Here is a 26802-nt window from a genome sequence, read left to right on the forward strand (position 1 = left end):
ACACGAATATGACAATTTAAATGAAATGAGCCATATATATAATTAAATAAATGTTTAAAATCCATATGATTTTGTTTTTTTAACTAAGCAGATAATTAAAATTTAAATAAGTAGATGTTATCAGCCAGTATATTGACTCGATTCGACATAAACTAATTTACACTAGCGCCCCGCGTGAAAAAATTTTGCATGGCTTAAAACTTTTACAAGTATTGGTCAAAACTTGATCAAGATTGGTTAAAGGATAGCAAATATCTTTATTCTTCTCTCACCCATTCTTACGTTTCCGTTCACGATTGCGTTCCCGTTCAAGAATCTATTCTGCTTAGGCCTTTAGACTTGATGAAAAATTAAATTAATTGCTCAAGCATGGCATTTGTCCAACAGCCATTCTTAGTCAATACTAGTTATATTTTACTTCCGACTTATAACAAATAATAATCCAACTTGAAATGTTTGTATAATATTTATTTAAAAACATTCGTATATTTAATTATTAATTTTTTCTATAATATTTAATATTTATCACTATTTTAATAAGTTATTTTCACTAAAAATAGGTAAAATTTAATTGATTTTCATTGAAAATCACTGAATTAAAATCAGTTAAAAATTGACTGATTCAGATCTTGAGAGTATTGTATGTTTACCGTGAAATAAAAACGAAACAATTCTTTTCGGAACAAATGTATTTTAAACGAATTGATTACTATTAATGTTAAACTTGTTTAAACAATGTTAATCAACCTTTTAAGGGGACTTTCTGGTTTAGAATTTCAAAAAAATCGATTTTTTTTTTGCTTAAAAATGTTCCATAGTATCATAGAATTACTGACCCAAAACGTTTTTTAAAAAATATGTACAAAAACAAAAGTTATAACAATATTTATGACGGTATGTATTTCAACAACAATCTACAGTTATCTTATTTACATATTTGGTGTTCCTCTTTTATTGATATTAGCTTGAAACATGTTACTCGAGGGTTTTTGGGGTCGCTGATTACGAATTTGATGTCAGTTTTTGAAAATACAAAATGGCGGATCCAATATGGCGGAAGAAAAAATAAAAATTCAACCGGATTTGCTTAAAACTTGTTACTCGGGGGTTTTTGGGGTAGCTGATTACGAATTTGATGTCAGTTTTTGAAAATACAAAATGGCGGAACCAATATGGCGGACAAAGATTAAGAAATTAATTAAATTTAGTTGAAAATGGTTACTTGTGGCCTTTTGAGATTGCTAGTTATGAATATAGGCACAAAACATTAACGTTCTAGGAACGTTTTAATTAATTAAAAAAGTTAATTTTTTATTTTGTAGTCCGCCATATTGGATCCGCGATTTTGAATTTTCAAAAACTGACATCAAATTCATAATCAGCGACCCCAAAAACCCCCGAGTAACAAGTTTTAAGCAAATTCGGTTCAATTTTTATTTTTTTGTCCGCCATATTAGATCCGCCATTTTGTATTTTCAAAAACTGACATCAAATTCGTAATCAGCGACCCCAAAAACCCCCGAGTAACAAGTTTTAAGCACATTCGGTTGATTTTTTATTTTTTCGTCCGCCATATTGGATCCGCCATTTTGAATTTTCAAAAACGGACATCAAATTCGTAATCAGCGACCCTAAAAACAGCGGGATACGAAGTTCTGTTGTAATAAAAAGTTGTTTGATATTCATGACTCAATGAACTATGTTATGAAAACTTTGAACGCGTTTTTCTCGAAAACTCATTTTTCAAACTAGTACAGAGCTTTTCTCGAAATCTACCGAACCGATTTTGAAATCCCAAAAATTTTTCGATTCTTTATTTAAAAAACTGGGGCCTAAACCTCTAAAAACTCATATTTCTACCCCCTGTGTTTTTATATGGAGGTAAATTGACCCAAAAACACGGCGTTTTTGTGAGTTTTTGAGAAAAATGTACATAAAAAATAAAAAAACCTTTAAAAAAAATCGTTTTTGAGGTTTAGGCCCCAGAATAAATCCTTATGAAGAGATTCCCGTTTGGAACTTGAATTTATGTATTACAGGTTGCCCGGAAACTAACGTACCGAAAAAAAGGTATCTTTTGGAAGACGCCACCTACAGCTATGAAATTGAACTAAATACACTCAAACATATTTTTTAAATTTTCTCTACGCAATGTGCTACAATGTCCAAAAATAGTTTTTACAATTTCTTTAATACTGTTCTTACAATAAAAGTTTTAAAACCTTCCTTTTTTGTCAATTCTAAACCAGAAAGTCCCCTTAAATATATAAATAAATAAATATTAATTAAATATATATTTTCAAATATAAGAACTTTTAAATATATAAGTTAATAATTTAATCGTTTTCTCCATCACTCTTCTCTTCTAATAACTCATTATTTTCTTCTTTATTATTATTTGATTCTTTTTCAGCAGATTTTTTGCTTTTTGAATTTTCGATTTTAGGATTTCTTAATGTAGTGCACATATTGTTGATGACTTTTAGGTACATTTTATATGAAAAATCCTTAACTGTACTTTTTTTTCTCACAAAACATAAATTAATTTTTTTTTAATTTGATACTATGTTAATTTGATAACCTATGTTAATGTGAATTGATTGAAAAACTTACTATAAACAGCTTTCAAGACATCTGAAGGTATCATTGTTCTATTTTTGCCACATACGGACATTGTTTTTAATTTTTCTTTGCCAATCAGCTCTAATAGTAGTCTTCGTACCATTTCATTGGGTTTCTTGATGAATCGCATAACATCTAAAATTACTACATTTTTCACAAAAATATTTTCATTTAAACAAAGTTTTAAGTAGCCGGGATTAACTGCAGTCTTCTTTTTAAACTATTAAAATTTTAATTTGATTAATTTTTTAAAACTTCTATTTAATGTATCATTAAATCACCTCTGGTCGATTTTCCATCCAAGATAACCAATTTTTCATAAATGTAAGTACTTCTGAGGTTACTTATAAATAAAAAAATATTAATAAAATTATTATAAATTTTATGAAAACAAAAATAAATTTTTTTTTAAATAAGCGGAATACCTTCCGGAAATGTTTGTTCTATTTTCTCACTTGAAGAAGTATTTTGTGCAGTATCTTCAGAAAATAAATATAAAAATTAGTTTTCATAGGTACACGTAATCAAGGTCAATTTTAATTGTTTTTCGAGTTATTTAATAAAATTAAGTAATTAATTATTTTACTAGAGGTAGAACAGCTAGGCTCCATATATTCATCAGAGAACTCTCTATTTTCTAACAAATTGGAATTATCTCCATCACGAGTAGAAGTCAAGTTTGGTCTTTTTTCCAACCCTTAAAAATATGGTAACATTTTTAAATGTGTATTCAAAATTGGAATCAATATTTGATATTATTTTAAAAATAAACTAGTCATATTGTAGACAATAAGTATATGTATAATGAAACATAAAGTATATATTATCTTAAAAAATTGTAATATTTTACATTTAATTTAATAATCAATTATTTTTGTAAACTTATTGTAAATATGATGGTTTTTAGATTAAATTTGTTAATAAAATTTAACTAATTCATAATCAGTTACAATTTTTAATACTGCAGATTCTGAGAATATGAATAATATAAAAAAATTCCTAATATGAATTTTACTTTCATTTTCTTCATTTTCAGAGTTGATATTATTTTCTTCCAATTTTGAAGATGGTCCTTCACAATGTGATGTAGTGCTTTCTACTAGTTGGGAAAAATTAAATTTTACATTTAATTTTATCAATTGTGACGTTCCACTAGAAAACGGACCTTAGGTCAGAAAGGCGATATCGTGTTTTGGAATAATGGAAAGATTTTTAGATGTGTTACATGTACAGAAATGAAAAAGTTAAACTCAAATTCTTTTTATAACATTTAGCACAAAAAAACAAATCAAAATCTTTTGATGGGCTTCAACAACTCAAAATCTAGTTTTTGCAAATCGGTCCATTTTCTCATAGAGCGTTACGATTATTTTAGCAAGATATTGTAAAAGATTAAATATGCAACTTCTGTAAAAGTTATTATAATAGATTAATATAAACAACTTTGTATTGTCTTTCAATTTATGTTTTTTGCCTTTAAGTATACAATAAATATATTACTAAAACTTCATAAACAATTACCCTGCTCTACGAAAACAAGTGTAAATAACTAATATGATTTTAACTTTTATAAAAAGATATTACTTATGGATTTCTTGGATCGCTTTAACAATTTCACTTCCCACAATTTATCCTTATTATCATCTAAATCCGATTTAATTCTTCTGGCTTAAAATCAAGGATAAATAATAAATTAATTTTATAATTTAAAAATAAATATTACATTATTAAAATTAAATTTCACAGAATCTAAAAATTATCCCACGTGTTTTATTGGTTAAAGTATTTCGTGGAGGCCCACATACTCTTCTATAATTTGGAATGTTACAAACTTTTTCGGAATTAGTTTCATTTGATTTATTTTCTAAAAAAAGTATTATTTAATTTTTATTTAATATTTCGATTAAACAACGTATACGCCTTGTATTGTAGTATTAATAAATTATTTTACCTGAGGTAGAAATGCTAGCTTTTGAAATATTGTCACTAGATGAACGTACATTATTATCAAGTATTGTTTCAGGGGTTTCAGAATTTTCATTGTTTATATTTATTCCAGATTTTTCAAGTTGTGTTTTATTTTCAAATTCAAAGCTATTTTCTATAATTTTATCAGTTACAATTACCAATGGTTTTTCTGACTGTACTTCCTTTTGGAATTGAGAATTTTTGCCTTTAAGTATATATGATGCAGTTAAAACCCAAAATCAGTTATTTAATAATATTCATCTACAGTACAACTACAATTTGAAAGTGAGTTAAGTTTTCGGGTGTTTCCGAGATAGATTGCATTAACATTTCTTGTAAAAATATATTAAAATATTTTAATAATTTAAAAATTGTCTAAATAGTTAAATACATTATAGAATAAATAAATTATTTTACTTAAGATAGAAGTGCCACAGAAAAAAACTGAGTTCAAGAAGAACTGCAACAAAAATTCATTGAATTTATAGAAAACAAAATAAATTATTTTTAGGTTAGAAACTTCTGAATTGACAGAAATAAATACCAACCATGCAACACGAAACATGAAATTTAACGGCGGCACTGTCTAAAAACCAAAGATAATGGCGCCAAATTTAAACTTGAAACTATAACCAAAAATAAAGTGTTATTCATTATAATAATGTAATGATTGTTATAACATATATTAATTGTAAAATATTATTATCTCTGATATAAGAAAAATTATCATAATGAAATAAGCATATATTTTAATTGAACATCTTTTTTTTTTTGAACATTTTTTTAATTCTTGGCTTTTTTACAAATTTAACATCTTCTAAAATATCTTCACTAGATGAACGGAGATTATCAAGCATCGTTTCTCTTTTTTCAGAATTTTCATTGTTTGGATTTTTTCCTTTAATTGTAATTTCCACTGATTTCTCAGAATATGTTTTTTCTTGAGAGCTATTCTCTGTAATTATTTCAGTTGATATTATTAAATTTTTTTCTGATAGTATTTCCTCTTGCAATTTTGGTTTTTTTCCTTTAATATATACATTTATATAAATAATGTTTATAAAAATATATTATATTAAAGTATTTATTTTAATATTTAATACGGTTTACCTGTGGTACAACTAAAATTTGACAGTGTTACGTTTGCGGGAGTAATCGAGACAATTTGTGGTAGGATTCCTTGTGAAAAATAAGTTAAAATATTGTATTTATTTAAAAATTAAATAAATAGTTAAATTAATATTTTGTTTAATTTACTTTTTCTCAAGTTCTTGGTTGGAGATACAATTTTTGATGATTCCATTTCCGGAAATTTATCCGCAGTATCATTTAAGACTGTTTTGTTTTGTTTAGCTTAAATACAAAAATAATTATTTAAAGAACTTTTTCAGAAAATAAAATTTATAAAAATTCAACACAATAATAGGAACTGAAATCTAAAGAAGTAAATAATATTTTAATGAATTCAGCTAAAATGGCATAATTTGATAAAAGGTTATATTTTGTGTACGTATAAAAATTTTTCTTTGGCCATAGATAATAATGCTTAAAATAAATGAAGTAAATTTTACGTAAAATACCATCTTTAATCTCTTTGACTGGAAACAACGGTGGGAGCGTTGAAATTTTTTTAGAAATGATTTTTTGTCCTTGATCTTTGATTTTCTTTAATTTTAATTTTTGAGGATCCTTTCTTCTATTTTTTTTACATGTTCTTTTTGTAATATTTTTCCGTTCTTTGATAAATTTATTGACTGAAGGTACAGTTTATCTTCTAAATATAAGATTTTTTTTATATAATGTGTATTTATTAAATGTTTTGAATATACACTGCATATTTAAAATGTATGACAAGATTTTGTAAATGTCAAAATAATTTATGAAACTAGTTTAAGTATCTTCAAGTAATATGATTTTGTTATGTTTTAAAAAATTTTCATTTATATAGAGGTTACGAACTTCAGGAATATGAATATCTTATGTTTCTTTTTCGAATTCGAATGTCATTTTCCGTTGACAAAATGATATGTAGAAAAAATTTAGTTTACATGAAAATAAATTGTTTTTATTGATATATTAATTTAATGTTCCCCTTTTTTATTTGAGTAATTTAATAAAAAATGCTTCCCAATCGCAATTTCTTTAATCAATGTGATAGAACACAACGAAGACTTATTCAAAGTTTAAAGGAAAAAGAGGAACAATTATTCGATTCATCATCCGATGACTCTGGTGTAGGATTTAAATTTTCCAATAAATTAAGAATTATTTATTTTATTTATTATTAACAGTTTTTAACATTTGCAATTTTATTTTTAATATTTGAACATTATTTTTAATAGTGTATAATTTTTTTCCACTTCGAAAAAAATACTTTTGAATTTAAATAACCTTTTATAAATAAAGAGTTTTAATATATTTTTTCAAAATTTTGATGATTTTATTGAAAATAAAAATTAAATTTTTATTTAATAATAGTGTTATAAAGCATCCTTTGCCTTTTGTGTTAGTTTTAATTTTTATTCTTATTACGTTAAGTTGTAATTTATAATTCAGATAAATATTGATGATAATGTCGTATACGGCGGCAATCCAATAGAGCAAATAGAAAATATTGGTAATAAACATTATGAAGAACAAGATCCATATGAAAAAGAAAATCCAAATATAGATATAGAACTACATAACGAAGAATATTTTAATTCGGTAACTAGTAGTGAGAACGGAGATATAATGCAATATGACAATCTTGATGATGACTTTGCTAGTTTATATAAAGATGAAATTGATGATATTTCTGAAGACCGTAATATTTTTATTAAAATTATAATTGAAAAAGTTAAAATATATTATTAAATGTAACACAGCCCCACAAAAAAAAGTGTCGTGCGCGGCAGACTTGACTAGTCATTTCCTATGTATTTTGACGCGCTGAACACGAATCCGAAGTCCGTTTTGCTCCATCACGTCAGGATTTTTTTCTAACCTCCAAAAACCTGACGGATTTTGAGAGGTATGCTATTTTTTTTAAAAATTGATGGATTTACTTCAAACTTGGTATCTATAGGTTTTTTGGGTCGCTGATGACGAATTTGAAGTTAGATTGTGAAAATTCAAAATGGCGGCTCCAATATGGCGGACGAATTTTGTAAAAATTGATGGATTTACTTCAAACTTGGTATCTAGGGATTTTTTGGGTCGCTGATTACGAATCTAAAGTTAGATTTTCAAAATTTTAAATGGCGGCTCCAATATGGCCCCAATTCCAATAGCGCATTCAACAGAAATGAAAGAAAACTATGAATATATGAAACTAGTTTTGGATAAAATTAGATACCGAGAACACAACTGTCAAATTTGTGGAGATTTCAAGAGTTTAAGCATACTACTTGGACAACAATCAGGTTTTACAAAAACACCATGTTTCCTGTGTTTGTGGGACAGTAGAGATCGAGAAAATCACTACATTAAAAAACAATGGCCAAAAAGGAATTCTTTCGAACCAGGTTCAAAAAATATAATAGAAAATCCCCTAATCGACCCTTCAAAGGTGATAATTCCGCCCTTACACACGAAACTAGGAGCAATTAAACAGTTTGTCAAAGCCTTAGATAAAAAAGGAAACTGTTTCAAATACCTGGAACAAAAGTTTCCAGAAATCTCTGATGCGAAACTAAAAGAAGGGGTTTTCGACGGACCACGTATTCGCAAATTGTTAAAAGATGAGCAATTTATCACCAAGATGAATAAAAAGGAGAAAGCCGCATGGCTTAGTTTCAAAGCAGTTGTCGGAAATTTTCTGGGTAATCACAAGAGTGAAAATTGGGAGCAAATAGTTAGTGATACGATTAAAAACTTTGGTAAGTTAGGATGCTTAATGAGCATAAAGTTGCATTACTTAGACTCGCATCGGGATCAATTCCCTGAAAATTTGGGAGATTACAGTGAAGAACAAGGAGAACGATTCCATCAAGATCTTAAAGAATTTGAGCGTCGTTATCAAGAAAGATGGGATGTAAATATGATGGCCGACTACTGTTGGATGCTGAAAAGGGATATTGTACCTGGAGGCACCAATTTGAAAAGAAAACCATTACACAGATCCTTTGAGGACAAAAGAGTGCGCTACCATAAAAAGACGTGAATACCTTACTTATGTATATAAGAATTTTCATTTCTAGTTTTGAAAATCTAACTTCAGATTCGTAATCAGCGACCCAAAAAATCCCTAGATACCAAGTTTGAAGTAAATCCATCAATTTTTACAAAATTCGTCCGCCATATTGGAGCCGCTATTTTGAATTTTGAAAATCTAACTTCAAATTCGTCATCAGCGACCCAAAAAACCCCTATATACCAAGTTTGAAGTAAATCCATCAATTTTAAAAAAAATAGCCTACCTCTCAAAATCCGACAGGTTTTTGGAGGTTAGAAAAAAATCCTGACGTGATGGAGCAAAACGGACTGCGGATTCGTGTTCAGCGCGTCAAAATACATAGGAAATGACTAGTCTGGTCTGCCGCGCACGACACTTTTTTTTGTGGGGCTGTGTAATTATCGTGTGAAAATTAACGACTGCATTAGTATTTTTTTAGTATGTATATATTTATTTATGAAACAATAGAGTGCAAAGTTTGTAATATTACAAGAGAATATAATTTTTATACATTACAATAATTTTTTAATTTTTTAATTTAGAGTTTGACGAGGCAGCAGATGAAGATTTTATTTCTGAAAATGAAGATATTTTGTCTAGTGATAATACTTCATCTAGTGAAGATGATAACAGTTTGGAAGATGACTTTCCTGACGAAATAGAAAGAGAAGATCCTCTTCTTTCTGATGGAGCACCTTTAATAGTTTCCGAAAGTGCATTATCAATTTTGGCTTTAGTTACACGTTTTACTGTGTCTGGTGTTCTTCTTTCCGCAATACTAGATTGATTAAAATGCATTGCCCCGAGCAAAATAATTGCATTTCATCACCGAAAAAAAGTATTCTGAAATGAAGTATACAATATTCTAAATTTTTTTAATTAGTATATATTCTAAAATTTTTAGTATATCTCCCACTTATATCTGCAATAATAGTTGGTATTCTTAAAAGAAGAATATATTCTAGAACTTAGAATATAATATTCTTTGAAAAGGCGTTATGCGCATGTGTGATTGCGCGACCGTAAAACGCAGAAGCAAGTTGGAAAATACCGGTGTCTTCGTGTACGGCGTGAAACTTTTTCAGTGTTTCGGGTTAAATTAATATTAAAAAAATATTACTTCGAGTGTCCATATGGAAGAGGTTAAAATGTGCCTTAGAATGTATTATAGATTCTATAATTGTTTTTTAGTGGTTTTTAGCGTTACATGACGAACTCGTATCATTTAACCCCTACTTTCTTCGCACAGGAGTTTTCCAGCATTATTTAATGTATATTTTCGTATTAAATATCAATACTTTAATTTTTTATAAGTAAAATACTCTATTTTTAAATTTAGTATATTCTATTCTTCATTCAAGAATATTATCATCATTATAGCTCTCAAATGATTATACTGAATATTAGAATATCTTATACTCGATCACTAGGTGAATCCCCTCTAACATCTAGGATATATTCTTGGCACCTATTTTAGTGGGAGATATTCTTCAAGTTAGTGGGAAATACTTAATTTTAGAATATTGTTTTTTCGGTGATCGCTTTATTATTTCAAGAAACATTTTGAAAATGAACAAAATCCTCTTGAAGTACATTATTATTGTGAAGGATGTTATCAAAATTTACAAGATGAACACGATAGATGCCAAAACTGTTTAGAGTTAACAAAAGCCAAATCATTTATAACTAGCTGAATAATATCACAACTGAAAGCACTTTTTAAACGGCGCAGTTTCCGTAACAAACTTCAACATCGCTTCAATAGAGTAAAACAAATGCCAAAAAATATAGAAGACATTTATGATGGAAGAATCTATCAGGAATTGAGCGTCGAAAATCTGATTTTATCTTATCCACACAATGTATCTTTTATGTGGTATACCGATGGAGTGCCAATTTTTAAAAGTTCTAAATTTTCCATCTGGCCTACGTATCTTGTCATCAACGAGTGCCCATATAATGAGAGATACAAGAAAGAAAATGTTATTCTTGGAGGGTTATGGTTTGGCGAGGAAAAACCAATAAATACCAAATCTGTTTTTATTTTCGTTATATAATGATATAGAACAATTGTTGAATGGTATTCCAGTAAGTGCTCCTAATGTTGAGGTTGATATAATGGTACGAGGCATAATCATCAGTGGTACTTGTGATTTACCTGCGAAAGCGCTATTTATGAATATGAAACAATATAACGAAAAGTTTGGATTCCATAAATGTAAAATTCAAGGACAACGAGTTGAAAATGTTCAAGTTTATCCTTACAAGCAAAATTTACCAATGCGAACCAATGCCCTTTTTGTGGTGTGAAAGGTTCCACTATTTTATCCAGAATAGTGTACTTGTGGATAACAACAACAGCACTTCATGTCATGCACTGTGTATTCTCAGGAGTGTTAAAAGCTCTTTTAAAACTTTAGTTTGATTCAACTTTTGCGAACGAAAAATTATCCCATTGTCAATTTACTCAATATGTAGATGAAAAACTAAAAGAAATTTTTTCTCCTGCATTTGTTCAAAGACGTCCGCGTACAATTTCGGAACTTTTAAAACATTGGAAAGCTTCAGAGCTGAAAATTTTTTTTTCTACTATTGAATTCCAATCTTAGAAGGCGTCCTGAAAAAAGAATATTTAGAACACCACAAACTGTTAGTTTCCGGCATATTTCTTATTTGCCAACCATCTATCTCGGCAGAAATGCTAATCCATGCTTCTCGTGCTTTAAAAGAATTTGTTTCTAGATTTGCAATCATATACGGACTTCGTTATATGACAAGCAATTTGCACTCAATTTTGCACTTCATTGAAATTGTCAAAGATTTAGGACCACTTTGGGTTTACTCATGTTTCCCCTGTGAAGATTTAAACGGAAGCAATCCATATAATTTTTGCAAAAAATTACACTCCCCAAGGGAACAAATGAAATTACAAAGCATTGGAGAATCATTGTATATTATAGGTAAACTTACAAACTTGGAAGTTCCAGAAAATATTCAGAATCGATTTCCAATTAATGATGAAGCATGCGATGGACAACAGTATATTATTTTTAAGAAGTTATTAAAAAATGGAATGATATATTCTTCAGAAATATATATCCGATCGAAAAAAACGAATTCAACTTATGTGTCATATCATGCAAATAATGAATTGTTATTTGGAATTGTCAGTTATTTTGTAAGAGTAACAGAATGTGGTTGTAATCGAAGAAGGCACTGTTTGTGCGAAGCAAATCACTTTGCAGTTATTAAAAAATGCAATGCCGAGTTTGCTTTTCAAACAAACTTTCTTGGATTAAAATATATTAGAACATTACAGCCGATAGAGAATGAAGTTGATATTGTAAATGTACATTGCTTGGATACAGTTTGCTTTGCAGTGAACATAAGTGAAAAAATACGATGTACATTATAGATCCTGTTAAGGTATCACATCGGCACTAATCGGAGTCAAAAGTTTGTAGCTCGCATTACTACTTCCCGCACTATACTTTCGCCCTCAACTCCCTATACTCTCAGCCCATACTGTACCTACTTCTACAAATACACTCGTACACGTATACCCCACACTAGCAGCGATTAGAAGGAGTAGGAGGTTTGACAACGTCGCTATATGTCTCGCTTTGACTACTGTGGACTACTGTCTCTCTCTAACTAATGTTACCATCCTGCGATGTTGCCACATCAAAGTGGCGGGTGTGCTATATATTGCAAATGACGTCATGAAATAGAATTTTTAATTTATAATTACAAATAAACGGCACGGTAAATTATAAATTTCTTTGTATATTTTAGTTCCAAATTTATTCCTGAATTCAACATTAGTTTTTGAAAAAAATTTATAGAAAACTTCTGATGATATTTATGAAAATGTACTTCTCCCCCATACATTAGTCCCGTCTCCCATGCAAAATAAGCAACTTTGATTGCTAATATCTCTGGTTTCGTACGGCGAAAATTCTTCATATTTTGCAAATTTGTCAAGAATGATAATAAGAACATATGGTAAAATTTTCAAGAAAATCTATAGAAAACGGTTTTACCGATGTGATACCTTAACAAAATTGAAAAAGAATAATTTAAAAGAAATGCAATATTGTTATCTGCAATGCATAATGCAATTAATTATAAGTTCATTGTAATAAAACCATTAATTAACTAATTTATTCCTTTATTAATTTTTAAGATGATGAACACTAAAACTATTATTTATTGTTAAATTTGTCACATCACATTAACTTCTTTGAAAATACATTTGTTCCAAAATTATTGTTTTCTTTTTTTCAAGAAAAACATAAATAAATTTTAAACATAAAATTAATGACAGTGTTTTCTATCATTAATTTTATGTTTAAAATAATCAAAAATATTAAAAAATATTAAAAATATTAGGTAAATAAATAAATAAAATAAAAAATAAATATTTAATAAAATATTAAAAAATATCAATATTCAAAATCATAAAACTATTAGTTTAATAACAATTATTTAATAGGATTTTTTGTGAAATTCAAAATACACTTGATTTTTATATAAATATTAAACAAACATTTCAGGTTGAATTATTATTTGTTATATGTCGGAAGTAAAATATAACTGGGATTGGCTAAGAATGGCTGGTGGACAAATGCCATGCTTGATCAATTAATTTAATTTTTCATCAAGTCTTAAACAATCTTGACCAATCCTTGTACAAGTTTTAAGCCATGCAAAATTTTTTCACGCGGGGCCTGTTCGGTTTGGTTTATTTTGATTCGAGTCAGATCAGCTCGAATTACACTGGGTAACAAAAAATGGTGTTTATTTCAAAATTCCTGTGTCAATGAACAAGAAAATACAAAAATAAAATTTTAATTTGTTCAGTTCCCTAAAAATTGAGGCTAAAGTGTCGAAAAATGTCTTTTTTGGCACTTTTTGAAGTACTATAATAGGAAAACGTGAGAGCATAGAAAGCTTTAATAGGGCTCAAAAGAAAGCTTAAACCTTCAACTTTAAGACCCAAAACTGAAATGTCATGCAATAATAGTGGGGAACCTTATTTAACGCATAACTCCTAATGTATCATTGAATTTCTAGTTCAAATCTTTGGAAATGCATGCATGATAAAAAAAATCGGATTGCTGGTCTTGCTACTGGGGGGTATTTTGGGTCACTGATTACAAATTTGAAGTATGATTTTTAGTATTTTTTGGCGCAGAATAATAATAAAAGAAAGAGCTAATATTGTACGTTGGTAATTTTTTAATTGGTTTCTTTTTTTACTTTGGTAAATTTTTGTCCTATATGATAGTAATAAATCCCTAAAATATAAACTCATTAAAAAACTATTTGTAGAAAGTAGAGGGGGTTGAAGTTTTGACGTTAAGGGTAACATTGTCATCTTCATATCCGTATAACTATGACAAAAGTTTATGGATTTTAATTTATCTATAATGAATTTTAATGCATTTTTCACGTACTTTTCAAAAATGTATACAAAATTTAAAAAAAAAAATTTTTGACCCCTTTTTTTCAAAATCAACCCTTATTTTTCGATTTTCACCCCTTCGGGAATTTTTTTTTTTTTATTTTCATTGGAAAGCTGACGTTTTTTCCCATGAGCTATGTATATACGAAAGTGGGACAACAATAATTTTGTGAGAAACATAGTATGAAATTAGGCGGTGCCTACCTAAATCCTCAAAGATGATCTCCAGGTAAACCCCTTATCGGCACAGCCTACTTTAATATTTTGTTTCTCACAACATTATTGTTGTCCCATTTTCATATTTACATAGCTCATGGGAAAAAACCTCAGCTTTCCAATGAAAATAAAAAAAAAAAATACCCGAAGGGGTGAAAATCGAAAAATAAGGGTTGATTTTGAAAAAAAGGGGTCAAAATTTTTTTTTTAAATTTCGTATACATTTTTGAAAAGTACGTGAAAAATGCATTAAAATTCATTATAGATAAATTAAAATCCATAAACTTTTGTCATAGTTATACGGATTTGAAAATGACAATGTTACCCTTAACGTCAAAACTTCAACCCCCTCTACTTTCTACAAATAGTTTTTTAATGAGTTTATATTTTAGGGATTTATTACTATCATATAGGAGAACAATTTACCAAAGTATGAAGCCAATCCCAGAACATTGACTTTTTGGGCTGGGGCGATTGAAAAAGAATCTCTCATATGTATTTATATAATATATACCACATATTGTACAAGAATTTTAGCAGTACCTTGGAATATCAGTTTCTTACATTTAAAAGGAGACTTTAAAAATTCTTTTTTATTTTTTTAAACAGACACTACGAGCTACAAAATTTTATTTCAATTTTCCAAACTGGAATGCGTTAAAATTTTATTGTTATGTAATTTTATTTATGAATAATTTAAAAAAAGAACCAGTTAGTTTTCAAATTTAAAATTATTAAGATTTGTGTAATTTAAACTATTTCAACTATTCATATTAAATAGTTTAAAGTGATGAATTGATAAAAACAAAAAAGAAATGTCTTTGGAAAAACATTCAAAAGACGTTTATGAATATATGGGCAAATCTAAAAAACAGGTAACTTTTGTGTGACTTCGATATATTTTTATATGAGTGTATTATATTAACTCTGTTTCTTTTGAGTTAACTTAATTTACTAATAATTGAAGCCTACAACAAATTTTAAAGTGGTTTATCGAACAACTTATACGCTATATAAATTTAAGTTCAAAAAATAATAGAAAAATTCAAAAATTTTAGTGTGATTTTTTGGAAATGAAAAATTAAACTACTCATAACTTTTGAAGCAGTCGATCAGCAAAAAAATTTGCTTCCTCGTGGAGAAAGCAAAATTTTATTGCCAAGATGTGAATTTTTGATTTTTTAACTTTCATTAATTCTTTAAATTTACCTTAAATGTATACTTTATATATATCGTTCAATTCATCTTGACGTAAGGAATACAATTATTATATTTATTAACTGGAATTTAAAAAAACACAAAATTTTATAGCCGAAATGTGAATTTTTGATTTTTTAACTTTCATTAATTCTTTAAATTTACCTCAAATGTATACTTTATATATATATATATCGATAGATTCGTCTTAACGTAAGGAATACGATTTTATTATATATAACCTTAAATTTTTCTATTTAAAAATTTTTTCGATTAAAAAAAAATTTTTGGAAAAAAGACCATAAAATTTTTTTTTGTATTTTTCAAAATCCTTTGGTCAGATTTGAGATATTAATATGATAAATGAGCCTACCAAATTTTATCTAAATCCATTAAAACCTTTTAAAGTTATCTTCTAAACAAAAAAGGGATCCACACACATACGCACACATCCGGACAATTGATCAGGATCTCATATAACATGTTTCTATAAAGAAAAAAATTTGTTTCCGCCACTTTGAAAAGTTTTATAAACGAAAGGACTACAAAGCTTCCTCCACGAGGAAGCAAAATGTTTAAGTATGTATTTTATTCTACAGACAATTATGAACAACTTGGCACATTAGCAAATAGTGTGCCTTCAAAATAAAATAACTTTTATTTATAAAATATTTTCTTATGTAGAGCGTAATTTTCATTCAAACGACACTTTAATTAAAGGCACATTTATAAAATACATTTAAATCACCTAAATATTTTTGTAACGTATATAGTTCTTTAATTTTTACATAAAATTTACTACAAAAAAATTTTCATTAAAAATGTTTAAAAAACGTGATTTTTGTAGTTGATGCAAAGTTATTCTTTTGGAACTATACACTAAAAAAATTGTATTCTAGATTTAAGAATTTCTTCTTAACCCTTTGAGGTACGAATTAATAATCGCAATACCATCCTTTAGTCTTATATCATTTTTACATTTTTGAGGTCGCTGATTACGAATTCGATGTCATATTTTAAAAACTCAAAATGGCGGACGATTTTTTTGCAAATCAAATGCAATTCCTTTAAAACTTCTTACTCGGGGGTTTTTGGGGTTACTGATTACAAATTCGGTGTTAGTTTTTAAAAATTCAAAGTGGCGGATCCAATATGGCGAACCACTTTTAGAAAATCAAATTATATTCGCTTGAAACTTTGAAAACTGACCTCAGATTCGTTCTCAGCGACCCGGCAAACCCAAAAATAACATTTTTTAAGTGGATTTTTTGAATTTTTAACAATTTGTCGGTCAAATATTAATTTCTTATAATTTTTTAAAAGAAAAATCAATTTGTTTATAAAAATAAAATGCAGAATATATGCAAAAAATTCTAAACATAAGTTTATAGACGTTTCTGATTGTAAAAAAAAATTTATGACTTAATTTTCATTATAGATTAACAGAAACTGCATTTTTATTTTGAAAAGTACTAATTTTGTTGTTTTGTGAAAGTTAAACAAATTTGTTTTCTTAATTTTCAACTAAAAAAAATTTTTTTTATTTATTTTTATGCTATTAGGCCTGGAAACAAAAAAATGGCGACATTTTTTGGTTATTTTTTACTAAAATAATTAAAAAACAAAAAAAAGCTCAGGGTCCCACCATACCACAAAGGGTTAAATAGGCGCCAAGAATATATTACTTATTCTAAGTATATTTCCCACTTACTTTAAGTAAGGAATATTCTTGGCGCCCATTTAAGAAGAAATTCTTAAATCTAGAATATAATTTTTTCAGTGTACACGGAGAGAAATTTCTCCCTAATTTCGTATAAAAACTACTTATTCATTTAGTAAAACAACTATTGCGACTTTAATAGCATAAAATTTATACCAATACCACTCTTGGACATACTAAAATAGTTTGGGTTGTTCCCGAGAGATAAAGTGTCGTTGATTCTTCTATATTCGTATAAATGTCATGTGAATATAGTTTTTCATCCTGCCATGCAAATTTCGTCCAAAGCACATACTAATATAGCGTCAAACATCGAACGATTATTTGACAACTAATTAGAATAATCGTTCGATGTTGACGCTATATTGGTATGTGCCTTGAACGAATCTCGCACGGCAGAGTGGGGAACTATGTTCACTTGTCATTCGTGCAATATAGACAAAAAATTGTTACTAATAACCATGAAGTAGTATAAGGAGCACTCACTACCGTTAGAGAGATGGCCTATTGTAGTATAGAAAAAATGTTAGAGGCTTGAATAAGTCAACAATGACGCCTCTAGCGGAAAAGTGAAATACTGCAGAGTTTTCAATATGGCTGCGTCCATTGACGTCTGCTCGCGAATAGTAAACAATCGTGAAACAATCTCATAACGCAATAAAAGTTTAAATTTATACAGAATTTGTGTACATTCCAGAACGATTCATTACTTCTATAATGAAAAATTTTTATTTGAAAAAGGCATGAATTTTGTTTCTGAAAATGCCTTATAATATTATTATTATTATACTAAGTCTAAACTGATATTTTTTCTCTTGGAAAGTATATATATGTTACGGTTAAAGTGCGAAATTGGTGAATGTGCACATTAACCGGTCAATGTGCACATTGACCAAATTGGGCATCAGTAGGTAGGTGATTGTGAGAATAGCATACGAATTTCTTTGTTTTGTGCACTTTAACCGGTAAATGTACACATTCACCAAATCATTTTGGTTAAAGTGAAAAATAAATATTATAGTATTGATGTTTTGCTACTTTAACCGGTAAATGTACACATTCACCCAAATCGTTTTGATTAAAATAAATTTTGCTGCGTACGAAAAAAGTTCTCGAATTTAATCCATACTTTTCTAAAATGTTGTTATTGTTGGTGAAAGTCTAAAAATCAATTATTATTAAATTTAATAAAATAGTTTTTGAATTACAACGTTTTTAATTTTTGACTTTTGAAAAAAAAATTTTTTTTCAATGTACAATATTTATAAGTAGAATGCATAAAAGTTAACATATATGGGTCATTCCACGTGAAAAGGCAAATGGATTTGTCCACTCGTGGTTTAAAGCAATCGCAAAGTCTTAGGACTTAAAATTTAGCATTTTTTATGTAGAATCGAATACCGAGTGGCTGATTTTAAAATTTTCAAAATGGCGGCCACCACAGGCTGGAATGTGACGTAAAAAAAGCTGTTTTTTAATTTAAATTGGAAAAACTTTTACATTTTTAGACAAAAATTATTCAAAACAACTACTTTTCATATTTGTGAGTTGACAGAACACAAACATATGGTCAGAACTAAAAAATCCAAAATGGCGGAATCAAGATGGCGGATTAATTTTTGAAAATTCAATAAATTCAACAGAATTCAGTTGAATGGTGTTACTCGGGGGTTTTCGGGGTCGCTGATTACAAATCTGATGTCAGAATTGAAAAATTCAAAATGGCGGATCCAATATGGCGGCCGAAATATAAAAAAATGAGTCAATTCGCTTGAAACGTGTTACTCGGGGGTTTTCGGGGTCGCTGATTACGAATCTGAAATCCATTTTTGAAAATTTAAAATGGCGGATCCAAAATGGCGTACGAAAAAATTAAAAATCACTTGAATTGAAATGAAATTCGTTACTCGGGGGTTTTCGGGGTCGCTGATTACGAATCTGAAGTCAGAATTAAAAAAATTCAAAATGGCGGACCTAATAGGGCGTAAGATTAATAAAAAAACCATTAGAAATGTTTAAAACTTGTTATTCTGGAGTTTTTTAAGTTGTAGATCACGAATTTGTCAGCAGAGATTAAAGAAGAAAAATATTAATAAAAAAAATCGCTGAATACGAATCAAAGGTCAGAATTCAAAATGGCGGATCCAATATGGCAGAAGATTTTTTTTAAATCGATTAAATAAACTGAATATTGCTACTCAATGGTTTTTGGGGTCGCTGAATATGAATCAAAGGTCAGAAATAAAAAATTCAAAATGGTGTATCCAATATGGCGGAAACTTTTTTCAAAAAAGGACTAAAAAAATGAATATTCTTTCTCGTAGGTTGGGGATCGCCAAATTCGAATTTTAACGGACTTTCTTAAAAATATGGTTTTCTGATGCGGTCGGGTATATACGCTGGTTATTAAAAATTTATAATAAAAATTCACAATGGTAAAATCTTAAAGAGCATTAAGCCCTCTTTAATTTCTGACCTAGAAAAAAAAATTTCGAGAGTATTAAATTCTTTAAATCGTGACTTCTTGATCATGCTTTTTTAGGTAGGATTGATTATTCAAGATATTAAATCAATTTTATGAGGCTATGTTGCAAAAAGCTTGTAGCAAAATCCTTCTTCAGTATTTCGAAAAAAATTGAAAATGGTCAAGATTTCTATTGTCAGCAGAATTTTGTACAAAACTTTGCATTTCTTACCACTGTGCGCCTGCGCGATTCTCACGTGATAGCTTGAGCCAATCAGCCCCCTAATCGACGCCATCATGCAGTTGCCCCCTCCACACGGAGCTACAGAGGACGGACAGAACATCAAACTATTTACTATTACTATCTCACTACGACTACGGTTGTGCAGTTATCACCATACTAGAAAATACTTTTTCTCAACGTTAATAAATACAGTCTAGATCCGATATACTTACAGTAGAATCTACTTAATTCCTTTTCATTCATTTATTTTTCCTTTTATCTTTATTTCATTTTCGTCTTCTCTTTTAATAAATTTTTTTCTACATTCTAAAGAATTTTAAAAACTTTTGCAGAGTCTAAAATTTTTAAATTAATTTCAATCAGTCCTTTTTAGGACTTTTATCTTGATAAATAGCATTAAAACTAATTTCAATCAGTCCTTTTCAGGGCTTTTATTTTGATAAATAGCATTAAAACCAATTTCAATCATTCCTTTTTAGGACTTTTATTTTGAGAAATAGCATTAAAACCAATTTTAATCAGTCCTTTTCAGGACATTTCTTTTGATAAATATAGTATTAAGCCAAAGTCCTTAGCCATTTTTTGAAAAAATCTTCCGCCATATAGGATCCGATATTTTAAAATTATTTAATTCCGACCTTTGATTCGTATTCAGCGCTTTTTTTAATTAATATTTTTCTTCTTTAATCTCCGCTGACAAATTCGTGATCTACAACTTAAAAATCTCCAGAGTAACAAGTTTTAAACATTTCTAATGGTTTTTTTTATTAATCATACGCCCTATTAGGTCCGCCATTTTGAATTTTTTAATTCTGACTTCAGATTCGTAATCAGCGACCCCGAAAACCCCTGAGTAACGAATTTCGTTTCAATTCAAGTGATTTTTAATTTTTTCGTACACCATATTGGATCCGCCATTTTGAATTTTCAAAAATGGATTTCAGATTCGTAATCAGCGACCCCGAAAACCCCCGAGTAACACTTTTTAAGCGAATTGACTCATTTTTTTATATTTCGGCCGCCATATTGGATCCGCCATTTTGAATTTTTCAATTCTGACATCAGATTTGTAATCAGCGACCCCGAAAACCTCCGAGTAACACCATTCAACTGAATTCAGTTGAATTTATTGAATTTTCAAAAATTAATCCGCCATCTTGGTTCCGCCATTTTGGATTTTTTAGTTCTGACCATATGTTTGTGTTCTGTCAACTCACAAATATGAATAGTAGTTGTTTTGAATAATTTTGTTCTGAAAATGTAAAAGTTTTTCCAATTTAAATAAAAAAAAGCTTTTTTTACGTCACATTCCAGCCTGTGGTGGCCGCCATTTTGAAAATTTTAAAATCAGCCACTCGGTATTCGATTCTACATAAAAAATGCTAAATTTTAAGCCCTAAGACTTTGCGATTGCTTTAAACCACGAGTGGACAAATCTATTTGCCTTTTCACATGGAATGACCCATATATAATGATTTTTAAAGCTTTTTTGACGAGCTACACGCTGTTAATAAAAATTTTTTTTTTAAATAACATTTGACCTTGAAATTCAAGGTCAAAATGTTAATTTACGTTTATCTCAAAATCGGATTTTTTAAAATTATTTTTAACTATCTCAATGGAAAGCTTGACTAATTTTCTACAAAATATGTAATTTTCAGAGTGAGATCTTTTAAAGTTTTTGAGATATTAATTAATTAATTAATTAATGTTTATAACAAATGAAATATTTTACAAACGAATAAAGTTACCGTAATTCTGAAGATAGTAATTGAAAGTTAACGTAATTCCGCATCCAACGAGCCCTATATGAAGTATTTTGGATAAGTAGATTGTTAATAAACAATTAGTTAACATTGCAATTGTTTATTAACAATCTACTTATCCAAAATACTTCATATAGGGCTCGTTGGATGTGGAATTACCTTAACTTTCAATTGGTAAGTTCAGAATTACCATAACTTTATTTGTTTGTAAAATATTTTATTTTTTACTAACAACAAGCATCCAAAAGGCCTATATGAAGTATTTTTGTTCAATTTTAGTTAAATAACAATAAAAAATGAAATATCTTACAAACAAATAAAGTTATCATAAATCTAAACTAACCAATTGAAAGTTAAGCTAATTCCGCATCCAACGAGCCCTATATGAAGTATTTTGGATAAGTAGATTGTTAATAAACAATTGCAATGTTAACTAATTGTTTATTAACAATCTACTTATCCAAAATACTTCATATAGGGCTCGTTGGATGCGGAATTACGTTAACTTTCAATTACTAACTTCAGAATTACGGTAAGTTTATTCGTTTGTAAAATATTTCATTTGTTATAAACATTAATTAATTAATTAATTAATATCTCAAAAACTTTAAAAGATCCCACTCTGAAAATTACATGTTTTGTAGGAAATTAGTCAAGCTTTCCATTGAGATAGTTAAAAATAATTTTAAAAAATCCGATTTTGAGATAAACGTAAATTAACATTTTGACCTTGAATCTCAAGGTCAAATGTTATTTAAAAAAAAAATTTTTATTAACAGCGTGTAGCTCGTCAAAAAAGCTTTAAAAATCATTATATATATGTTAACTTTTATGCATTCTACTTATAAATATTGTACATTGAAAAAAAATTTTTTTTTCAAAAGTCAAAAATTAAAAACGTTGTAATTCAAAAACTATTTTATTAAATTCAATAATAATTGATTTTTAGAGTTTCACCAACAATAACAACATTTTAGAAAAGTATGGATTAAATTCGAGAACTTTTAATTTTTTGTTCGGACATTTCAGGAATTTTGCCTCATATATCTATGTACCACGTGGCCTGTAATATTTCGCTTTTCCGCTAATGCTGCTAGTATCGACTTATTCTAACGTCTTTACATTTTATCCTGAAAGTTGGGGAAGGATTTCCGAAACGGCTTATAGAGTGGGTGCTCCTTATACTACTTCGTGCTAATAACGTTAATACCAGTGATATTTTAACGCATGGGAATTTCCAGAACTATTTTAGTATAACTTTATGCGTTTTTGTTAAGAAAACGGACATACGAAAATTGCTAGTATAGTATTGGTACTTTTAAAGTGAGTTCTTTCCGTGTAGGCAAATTTAATGTTTGTCTTTAAATAACAATGTTCATGCGAGTTCTGCATTGTAACCTAATCACAAACGTAAATAATTAAGAAAACACAATGTCTTCAGGTAATTTAAGTATTTACTTACTAAAATTTCTAAAAAGAATCAAAATACACTTGAAGAAAATAGAGACAAAAAGAAGAAGTATATTACCATCAGCGGCAGCTGTGATACACGCGTTAAACCCTAGATGGCGTTAAGGATGACTTTGTGAATGAATTTCTAAAATTAAGCCCTTGAGTGTCAAATGTGTAAGTGAGTATATAAGTTTTAAAAAAATAGATCAATTTATTAAAACAACTTTTTTGATTTGTACAAATATAAAAAAAAATTTTTATAACGAACAAAAATTTTTTTAATGAGAAAAAGTTTTTTTTGTGTCAAATTAATCTTTCTCATTTTATTGAGAAAAAAAATTTTTTTATTCAAAAATTCACAAAAAATTTATTCAAAAAAAGAAAAATGAGAAAGATTAATTTTGACACAAAAAAAACTTTTTCTCATTAAAAAAATTTTTGTTCGTTATAAAATTTTTTTTTTATATTTGTACAAATCAAAAAAGTTGTTTTAATAAATTAATCTATTTTTTAAAAACTTATATATTCACTTACACATTTGACACCCAAGCTTAATTTTAGAAATTCATTCACAAAGTCATCCTTAACGCCATCTAGGGTTTAACGGGTGTATCACAGCTGCCGCTGATGGTAATATACATATATATGGTAATTCAACAACTTTATGCACTGTACACTTAAAACACTTATTATTAATTAATTATATCTTAATTTATTATTATTATTGCATAAATAAGCAATCTAAATGTATATTAACCATTCCTAATAGTTATTTACAACATATTTCGTCGATTAACGATAATATTTCACAATGAACCGAAACGTGACCGAATCGTAACCGAATCGTAACCCAATTCGGTTACAACTCGGTTTTCCCAATCCGCCAGGGGGAAAAGCGAAATATTACAGGCCACGTGGTACATAGATATATGTACGTATGTGCACGACTGTCAGTTCGTGTTTTCCACGTGTTTTCGTAAGCCGTTTTCTTTGAGAGAAAATAATGTAAAAAAAAATGAGCAGTTGTTTTATAAAAGGGTGTACCTCATCGTGGTATACGATTGTTTACTATTCGCGAGCAGACGTCAATGGACGCAGCCATATTGAAAACTCTGCAGTATTTCGCTTTTCCGCTAGAGGCGTCATTGTTGACTTATTCAAGCCTCTAACATTTTTTTCTATACTACAATAGGCCATCCCTCTAACGGTAGTGAGTGCACCTTATACTACTTCAAGACAAAAACTAAGCTAGTTGAGTATTTTTAGAGGTAGAATACGCCTAAAAAATTTGAGCCAAATCGATAACTTGTCACCGACAACTGTTCGTTTTATCTGTGGAATCCCTCTATTTCAAAAAGTAATTTTTCGACACTTTAACCTCAATTTTTAGGGAACTGAACAAATTAAATTTTTTTTTTGTATTTTCTTGTTCATTGACACCCATTATTCAATAAACAGACGAATTTTGAAATAAACACAACATGATCATTTTTTTGTTACCCAGTATTATTTTGCACAGCTCTAAAATTAATCATTTTTATTCGTTTGCTAGTTCCAAATATGAGCTTTTTGATAAATTTTTAAATCTCTCACTGTGGCAGGCTTTTCTTTCAAAATAATGTATTTTTGAGCGTTCTTTCGAGCTTACAAATGTAAAAATTGATGAAGATAATATTTTAGTTCAGTCCGAATTGAGTTTACTGAACAAATTAAAATTCCGGTCAAGTATGAGTTACTCTCACGCACCTAGCGTTCTTTTCAGGACTATTTTGAGTTTAATATACGGCATGTACGGCTGTGCTGATTCGATTGACCAAAAACTTTTAGTTAAAGTCTTGTTCGGAAAGTACGAATTTTGGGAGTGATTGAATAATACTTTATTTGAGAAATTTACTACTTAATTGGCGATATCAGGGGCGTAGAGTTCACCTTCCTCATTGAGAAGATGTTCCCTGTGTGGCAAGCATGGCATAATAATTTAATAATTTATTGAAAAGAATGATAGCGCTACCACCTTCCGCAGAGGCGTGAAACGACTGAGCGCACGGTCGTGTTAAAGATTACCCAGTGGACAAAAAACATGTTCGTTCCAAAAACGTTTTTAAAACTTTTCATGTCAGCCAAAAAATTTTCTCGAACATTATTTGAACATCCATGTTCTTAAAATGTTTCAAAACTTTATTTGGCGGATATAAAACATTCTAAAACCGTTTTTAAAACGAACGTGGTTTTTTCCTCACTGGCTAGGAATTTACCAAAAAAAAAGAATTTTCAAACTTCAAACGTGGGCTGCCCTCTTTACGCTTGGCTTCAAGAAGATTTAGGTTTTGCAAAAATGGTGACAAAATCAAATAGCGGCATTTCATTCCTCCTTCTTTAAAGCTTTAAAAGTCGTAAAGACCAAAAACGTAGCTGATTTTTAATTTCAATTTAAAACAAAAATGTTGCTCACATCTGCTTTTGTTGCTAATTTCATATAAACAATTTAACCATTCACTAATATTCGATATATTATTGTGTAACCTTGTATTTATTGTGAATTCAAGGATGATTTAGAATTTTGCTAATACAGTCAACTCTATGAATATTGCCGCATTTTAAACAGCGTTTATGGGTTTTCTGAGAATTGTGGTTCCCCCACTTTTCCCATCTTACGTATACTTCTCTTTTGCTTACTTCCGTCTCCTCACTCCCCTCGTCATGAAAGTACCAGCTGGTAGTGAAACGTCAAATTGATTGTACAATATTTGCAAGAAAATAATATATTATAAATCCGAATACAGTCAACTGTATGAATAATGCCACTTCTCCTTACTTTTGCTCGAGAGTCATCCCACTTTCATGACGAGGAGAGTGAGGAGACGGAAGAAAGCAAAGGAGAAGTATACGTAAGATGGGCAAAGTGGGGGAACCACAATTCTCAGAAAACCTAGAATCATCCTTGAATACCCAATAAATACAGCACGAAGAGAAGGGCGTAGTTAATCTTACTACCATGTCAGTTAAATATACTAAACAGGAAGGTTTACTTTGGACTGACTAAACAGTCAGTTAAATGAACAATTTGTTTAGTAAAATGTAAGGGAGCATTTGCACAATTATCGAAGGAAAAAAAATTACCGACAGAAACGAAATGCAGAAATCTGATTAATTGTCCACAATCTACTTAATGTTGGACAACTTATTAGATCTCTACATTTTTATTCTGTAGGTAAATGTTTTTGTGTGACAAAACTATAGTAGTTCCTCTGACTTTGCTGTTTAGTAGGATCTGTACTAAACGTGATTTGTAGAATATACTGAAGCTCTTATCTCCGTGAAGGTTACACAATAATATATCGAATGGTAGTGAAACATCAAATTGTTTATACGAAATTAGCAACAAAAGCAGATGTGAGTAACATTTTTGCTTTAAATTATAATAACTTATATTTACAATTTCTTGTCAGGTAGGTATTAAGTAAAAATTACAAATTTAACTATAACTCGAAAAAAGGATCAGCTACGATTTTGGTCTTTACGATTTTTAA

The 26802-nt window shown here is 28.9% G+C and overlaps 2 protein-coding genes and 1 long non-coding RNA gene across 3 annotated transcripts in view; all 3 read right to left on the reverse strand.

Annotated features, from left to right (window-relative positions):
* Positions 1-26802, reverse strand: part of LOC127279893 (rRNA N6-adenosine-methyltransferase ZCCHC4) — a 171505-nt gene that overhangs the window by 94726 nt on the left and 49977 nt on the right. The gene's annotated exons all lie outside the window — the stretch shown is intronic.
* LOC127279913 (uncharacterized) lies at positions 2265-3306 on the reverse strand. The gene is made up of 4 exons (XM_051302574.1): positions 3209-3306; positions 3048-3101; positions 2904-2965; positions 2265-2842 (listed from the first exon to the last, which is right to left on the reverse strand). The coding sequence occupies exons 1-4, from the start codon at positions 3231-3233 to the stop codon at positions 2582-2584; spliced, it is 402 nt and encodes a 133-aa protein (XP_051158531.1). The 5' UTR covers positions 3234-3306; the 3' UTR covers positions 2265-2581.
* On the reverse strand, positions 5362-6453 carry LOC127279921 (uncharacterized). Its single transcript, XR_007842750.1, has 3 exons — positions 6171-6453; positions 5701-5943; positions 5362-5617 (listed from the first exon to the last, which is right to left on the reverse strand). It is a non-coding gene; the product is annotated as an uncharacterized LOC127279921 (long non-coding RNA).

Source organism: Leptopilina boulardi, unplaced genomic scaffold, assembly GCF_019393585.1.
Source record: "Leptopilina boulardi isolate dan_hultmark-lab unplaced genomic scaffold, ZJU_Lbou_2.1 LbouV2_224, whole genome shotgun sequence".
NCBI lineage: Eukaryota > Metazoa > Arthropoda > Insecta > Hymenoptera > Figitidae > Leptopilina > Leptopilina boulardi.

Bases quoted from the DNA above. Each gene is read 5' to 3' on its own strand.
- LOC127279913 (XM_051302574.1), bottom strand. From the start codon at position 3,233: ATGGAGCCTAGCTGTTCTACCTCTA. The intron at 2,966-3,047 runs GTATTCCGCTTA...TTTATTTATAAG, and splicing joins AGAACAAACATTTCCGGAAG to TAACCTCAGAAGTACTTACA. The intron at 2,843-2,903 runs GTGATTTAATGA...AAATTTTAATAG, and splicing joins GGATGGAAAATCGACCAGAG to TTTAAAAAGAAGACTGCAGT.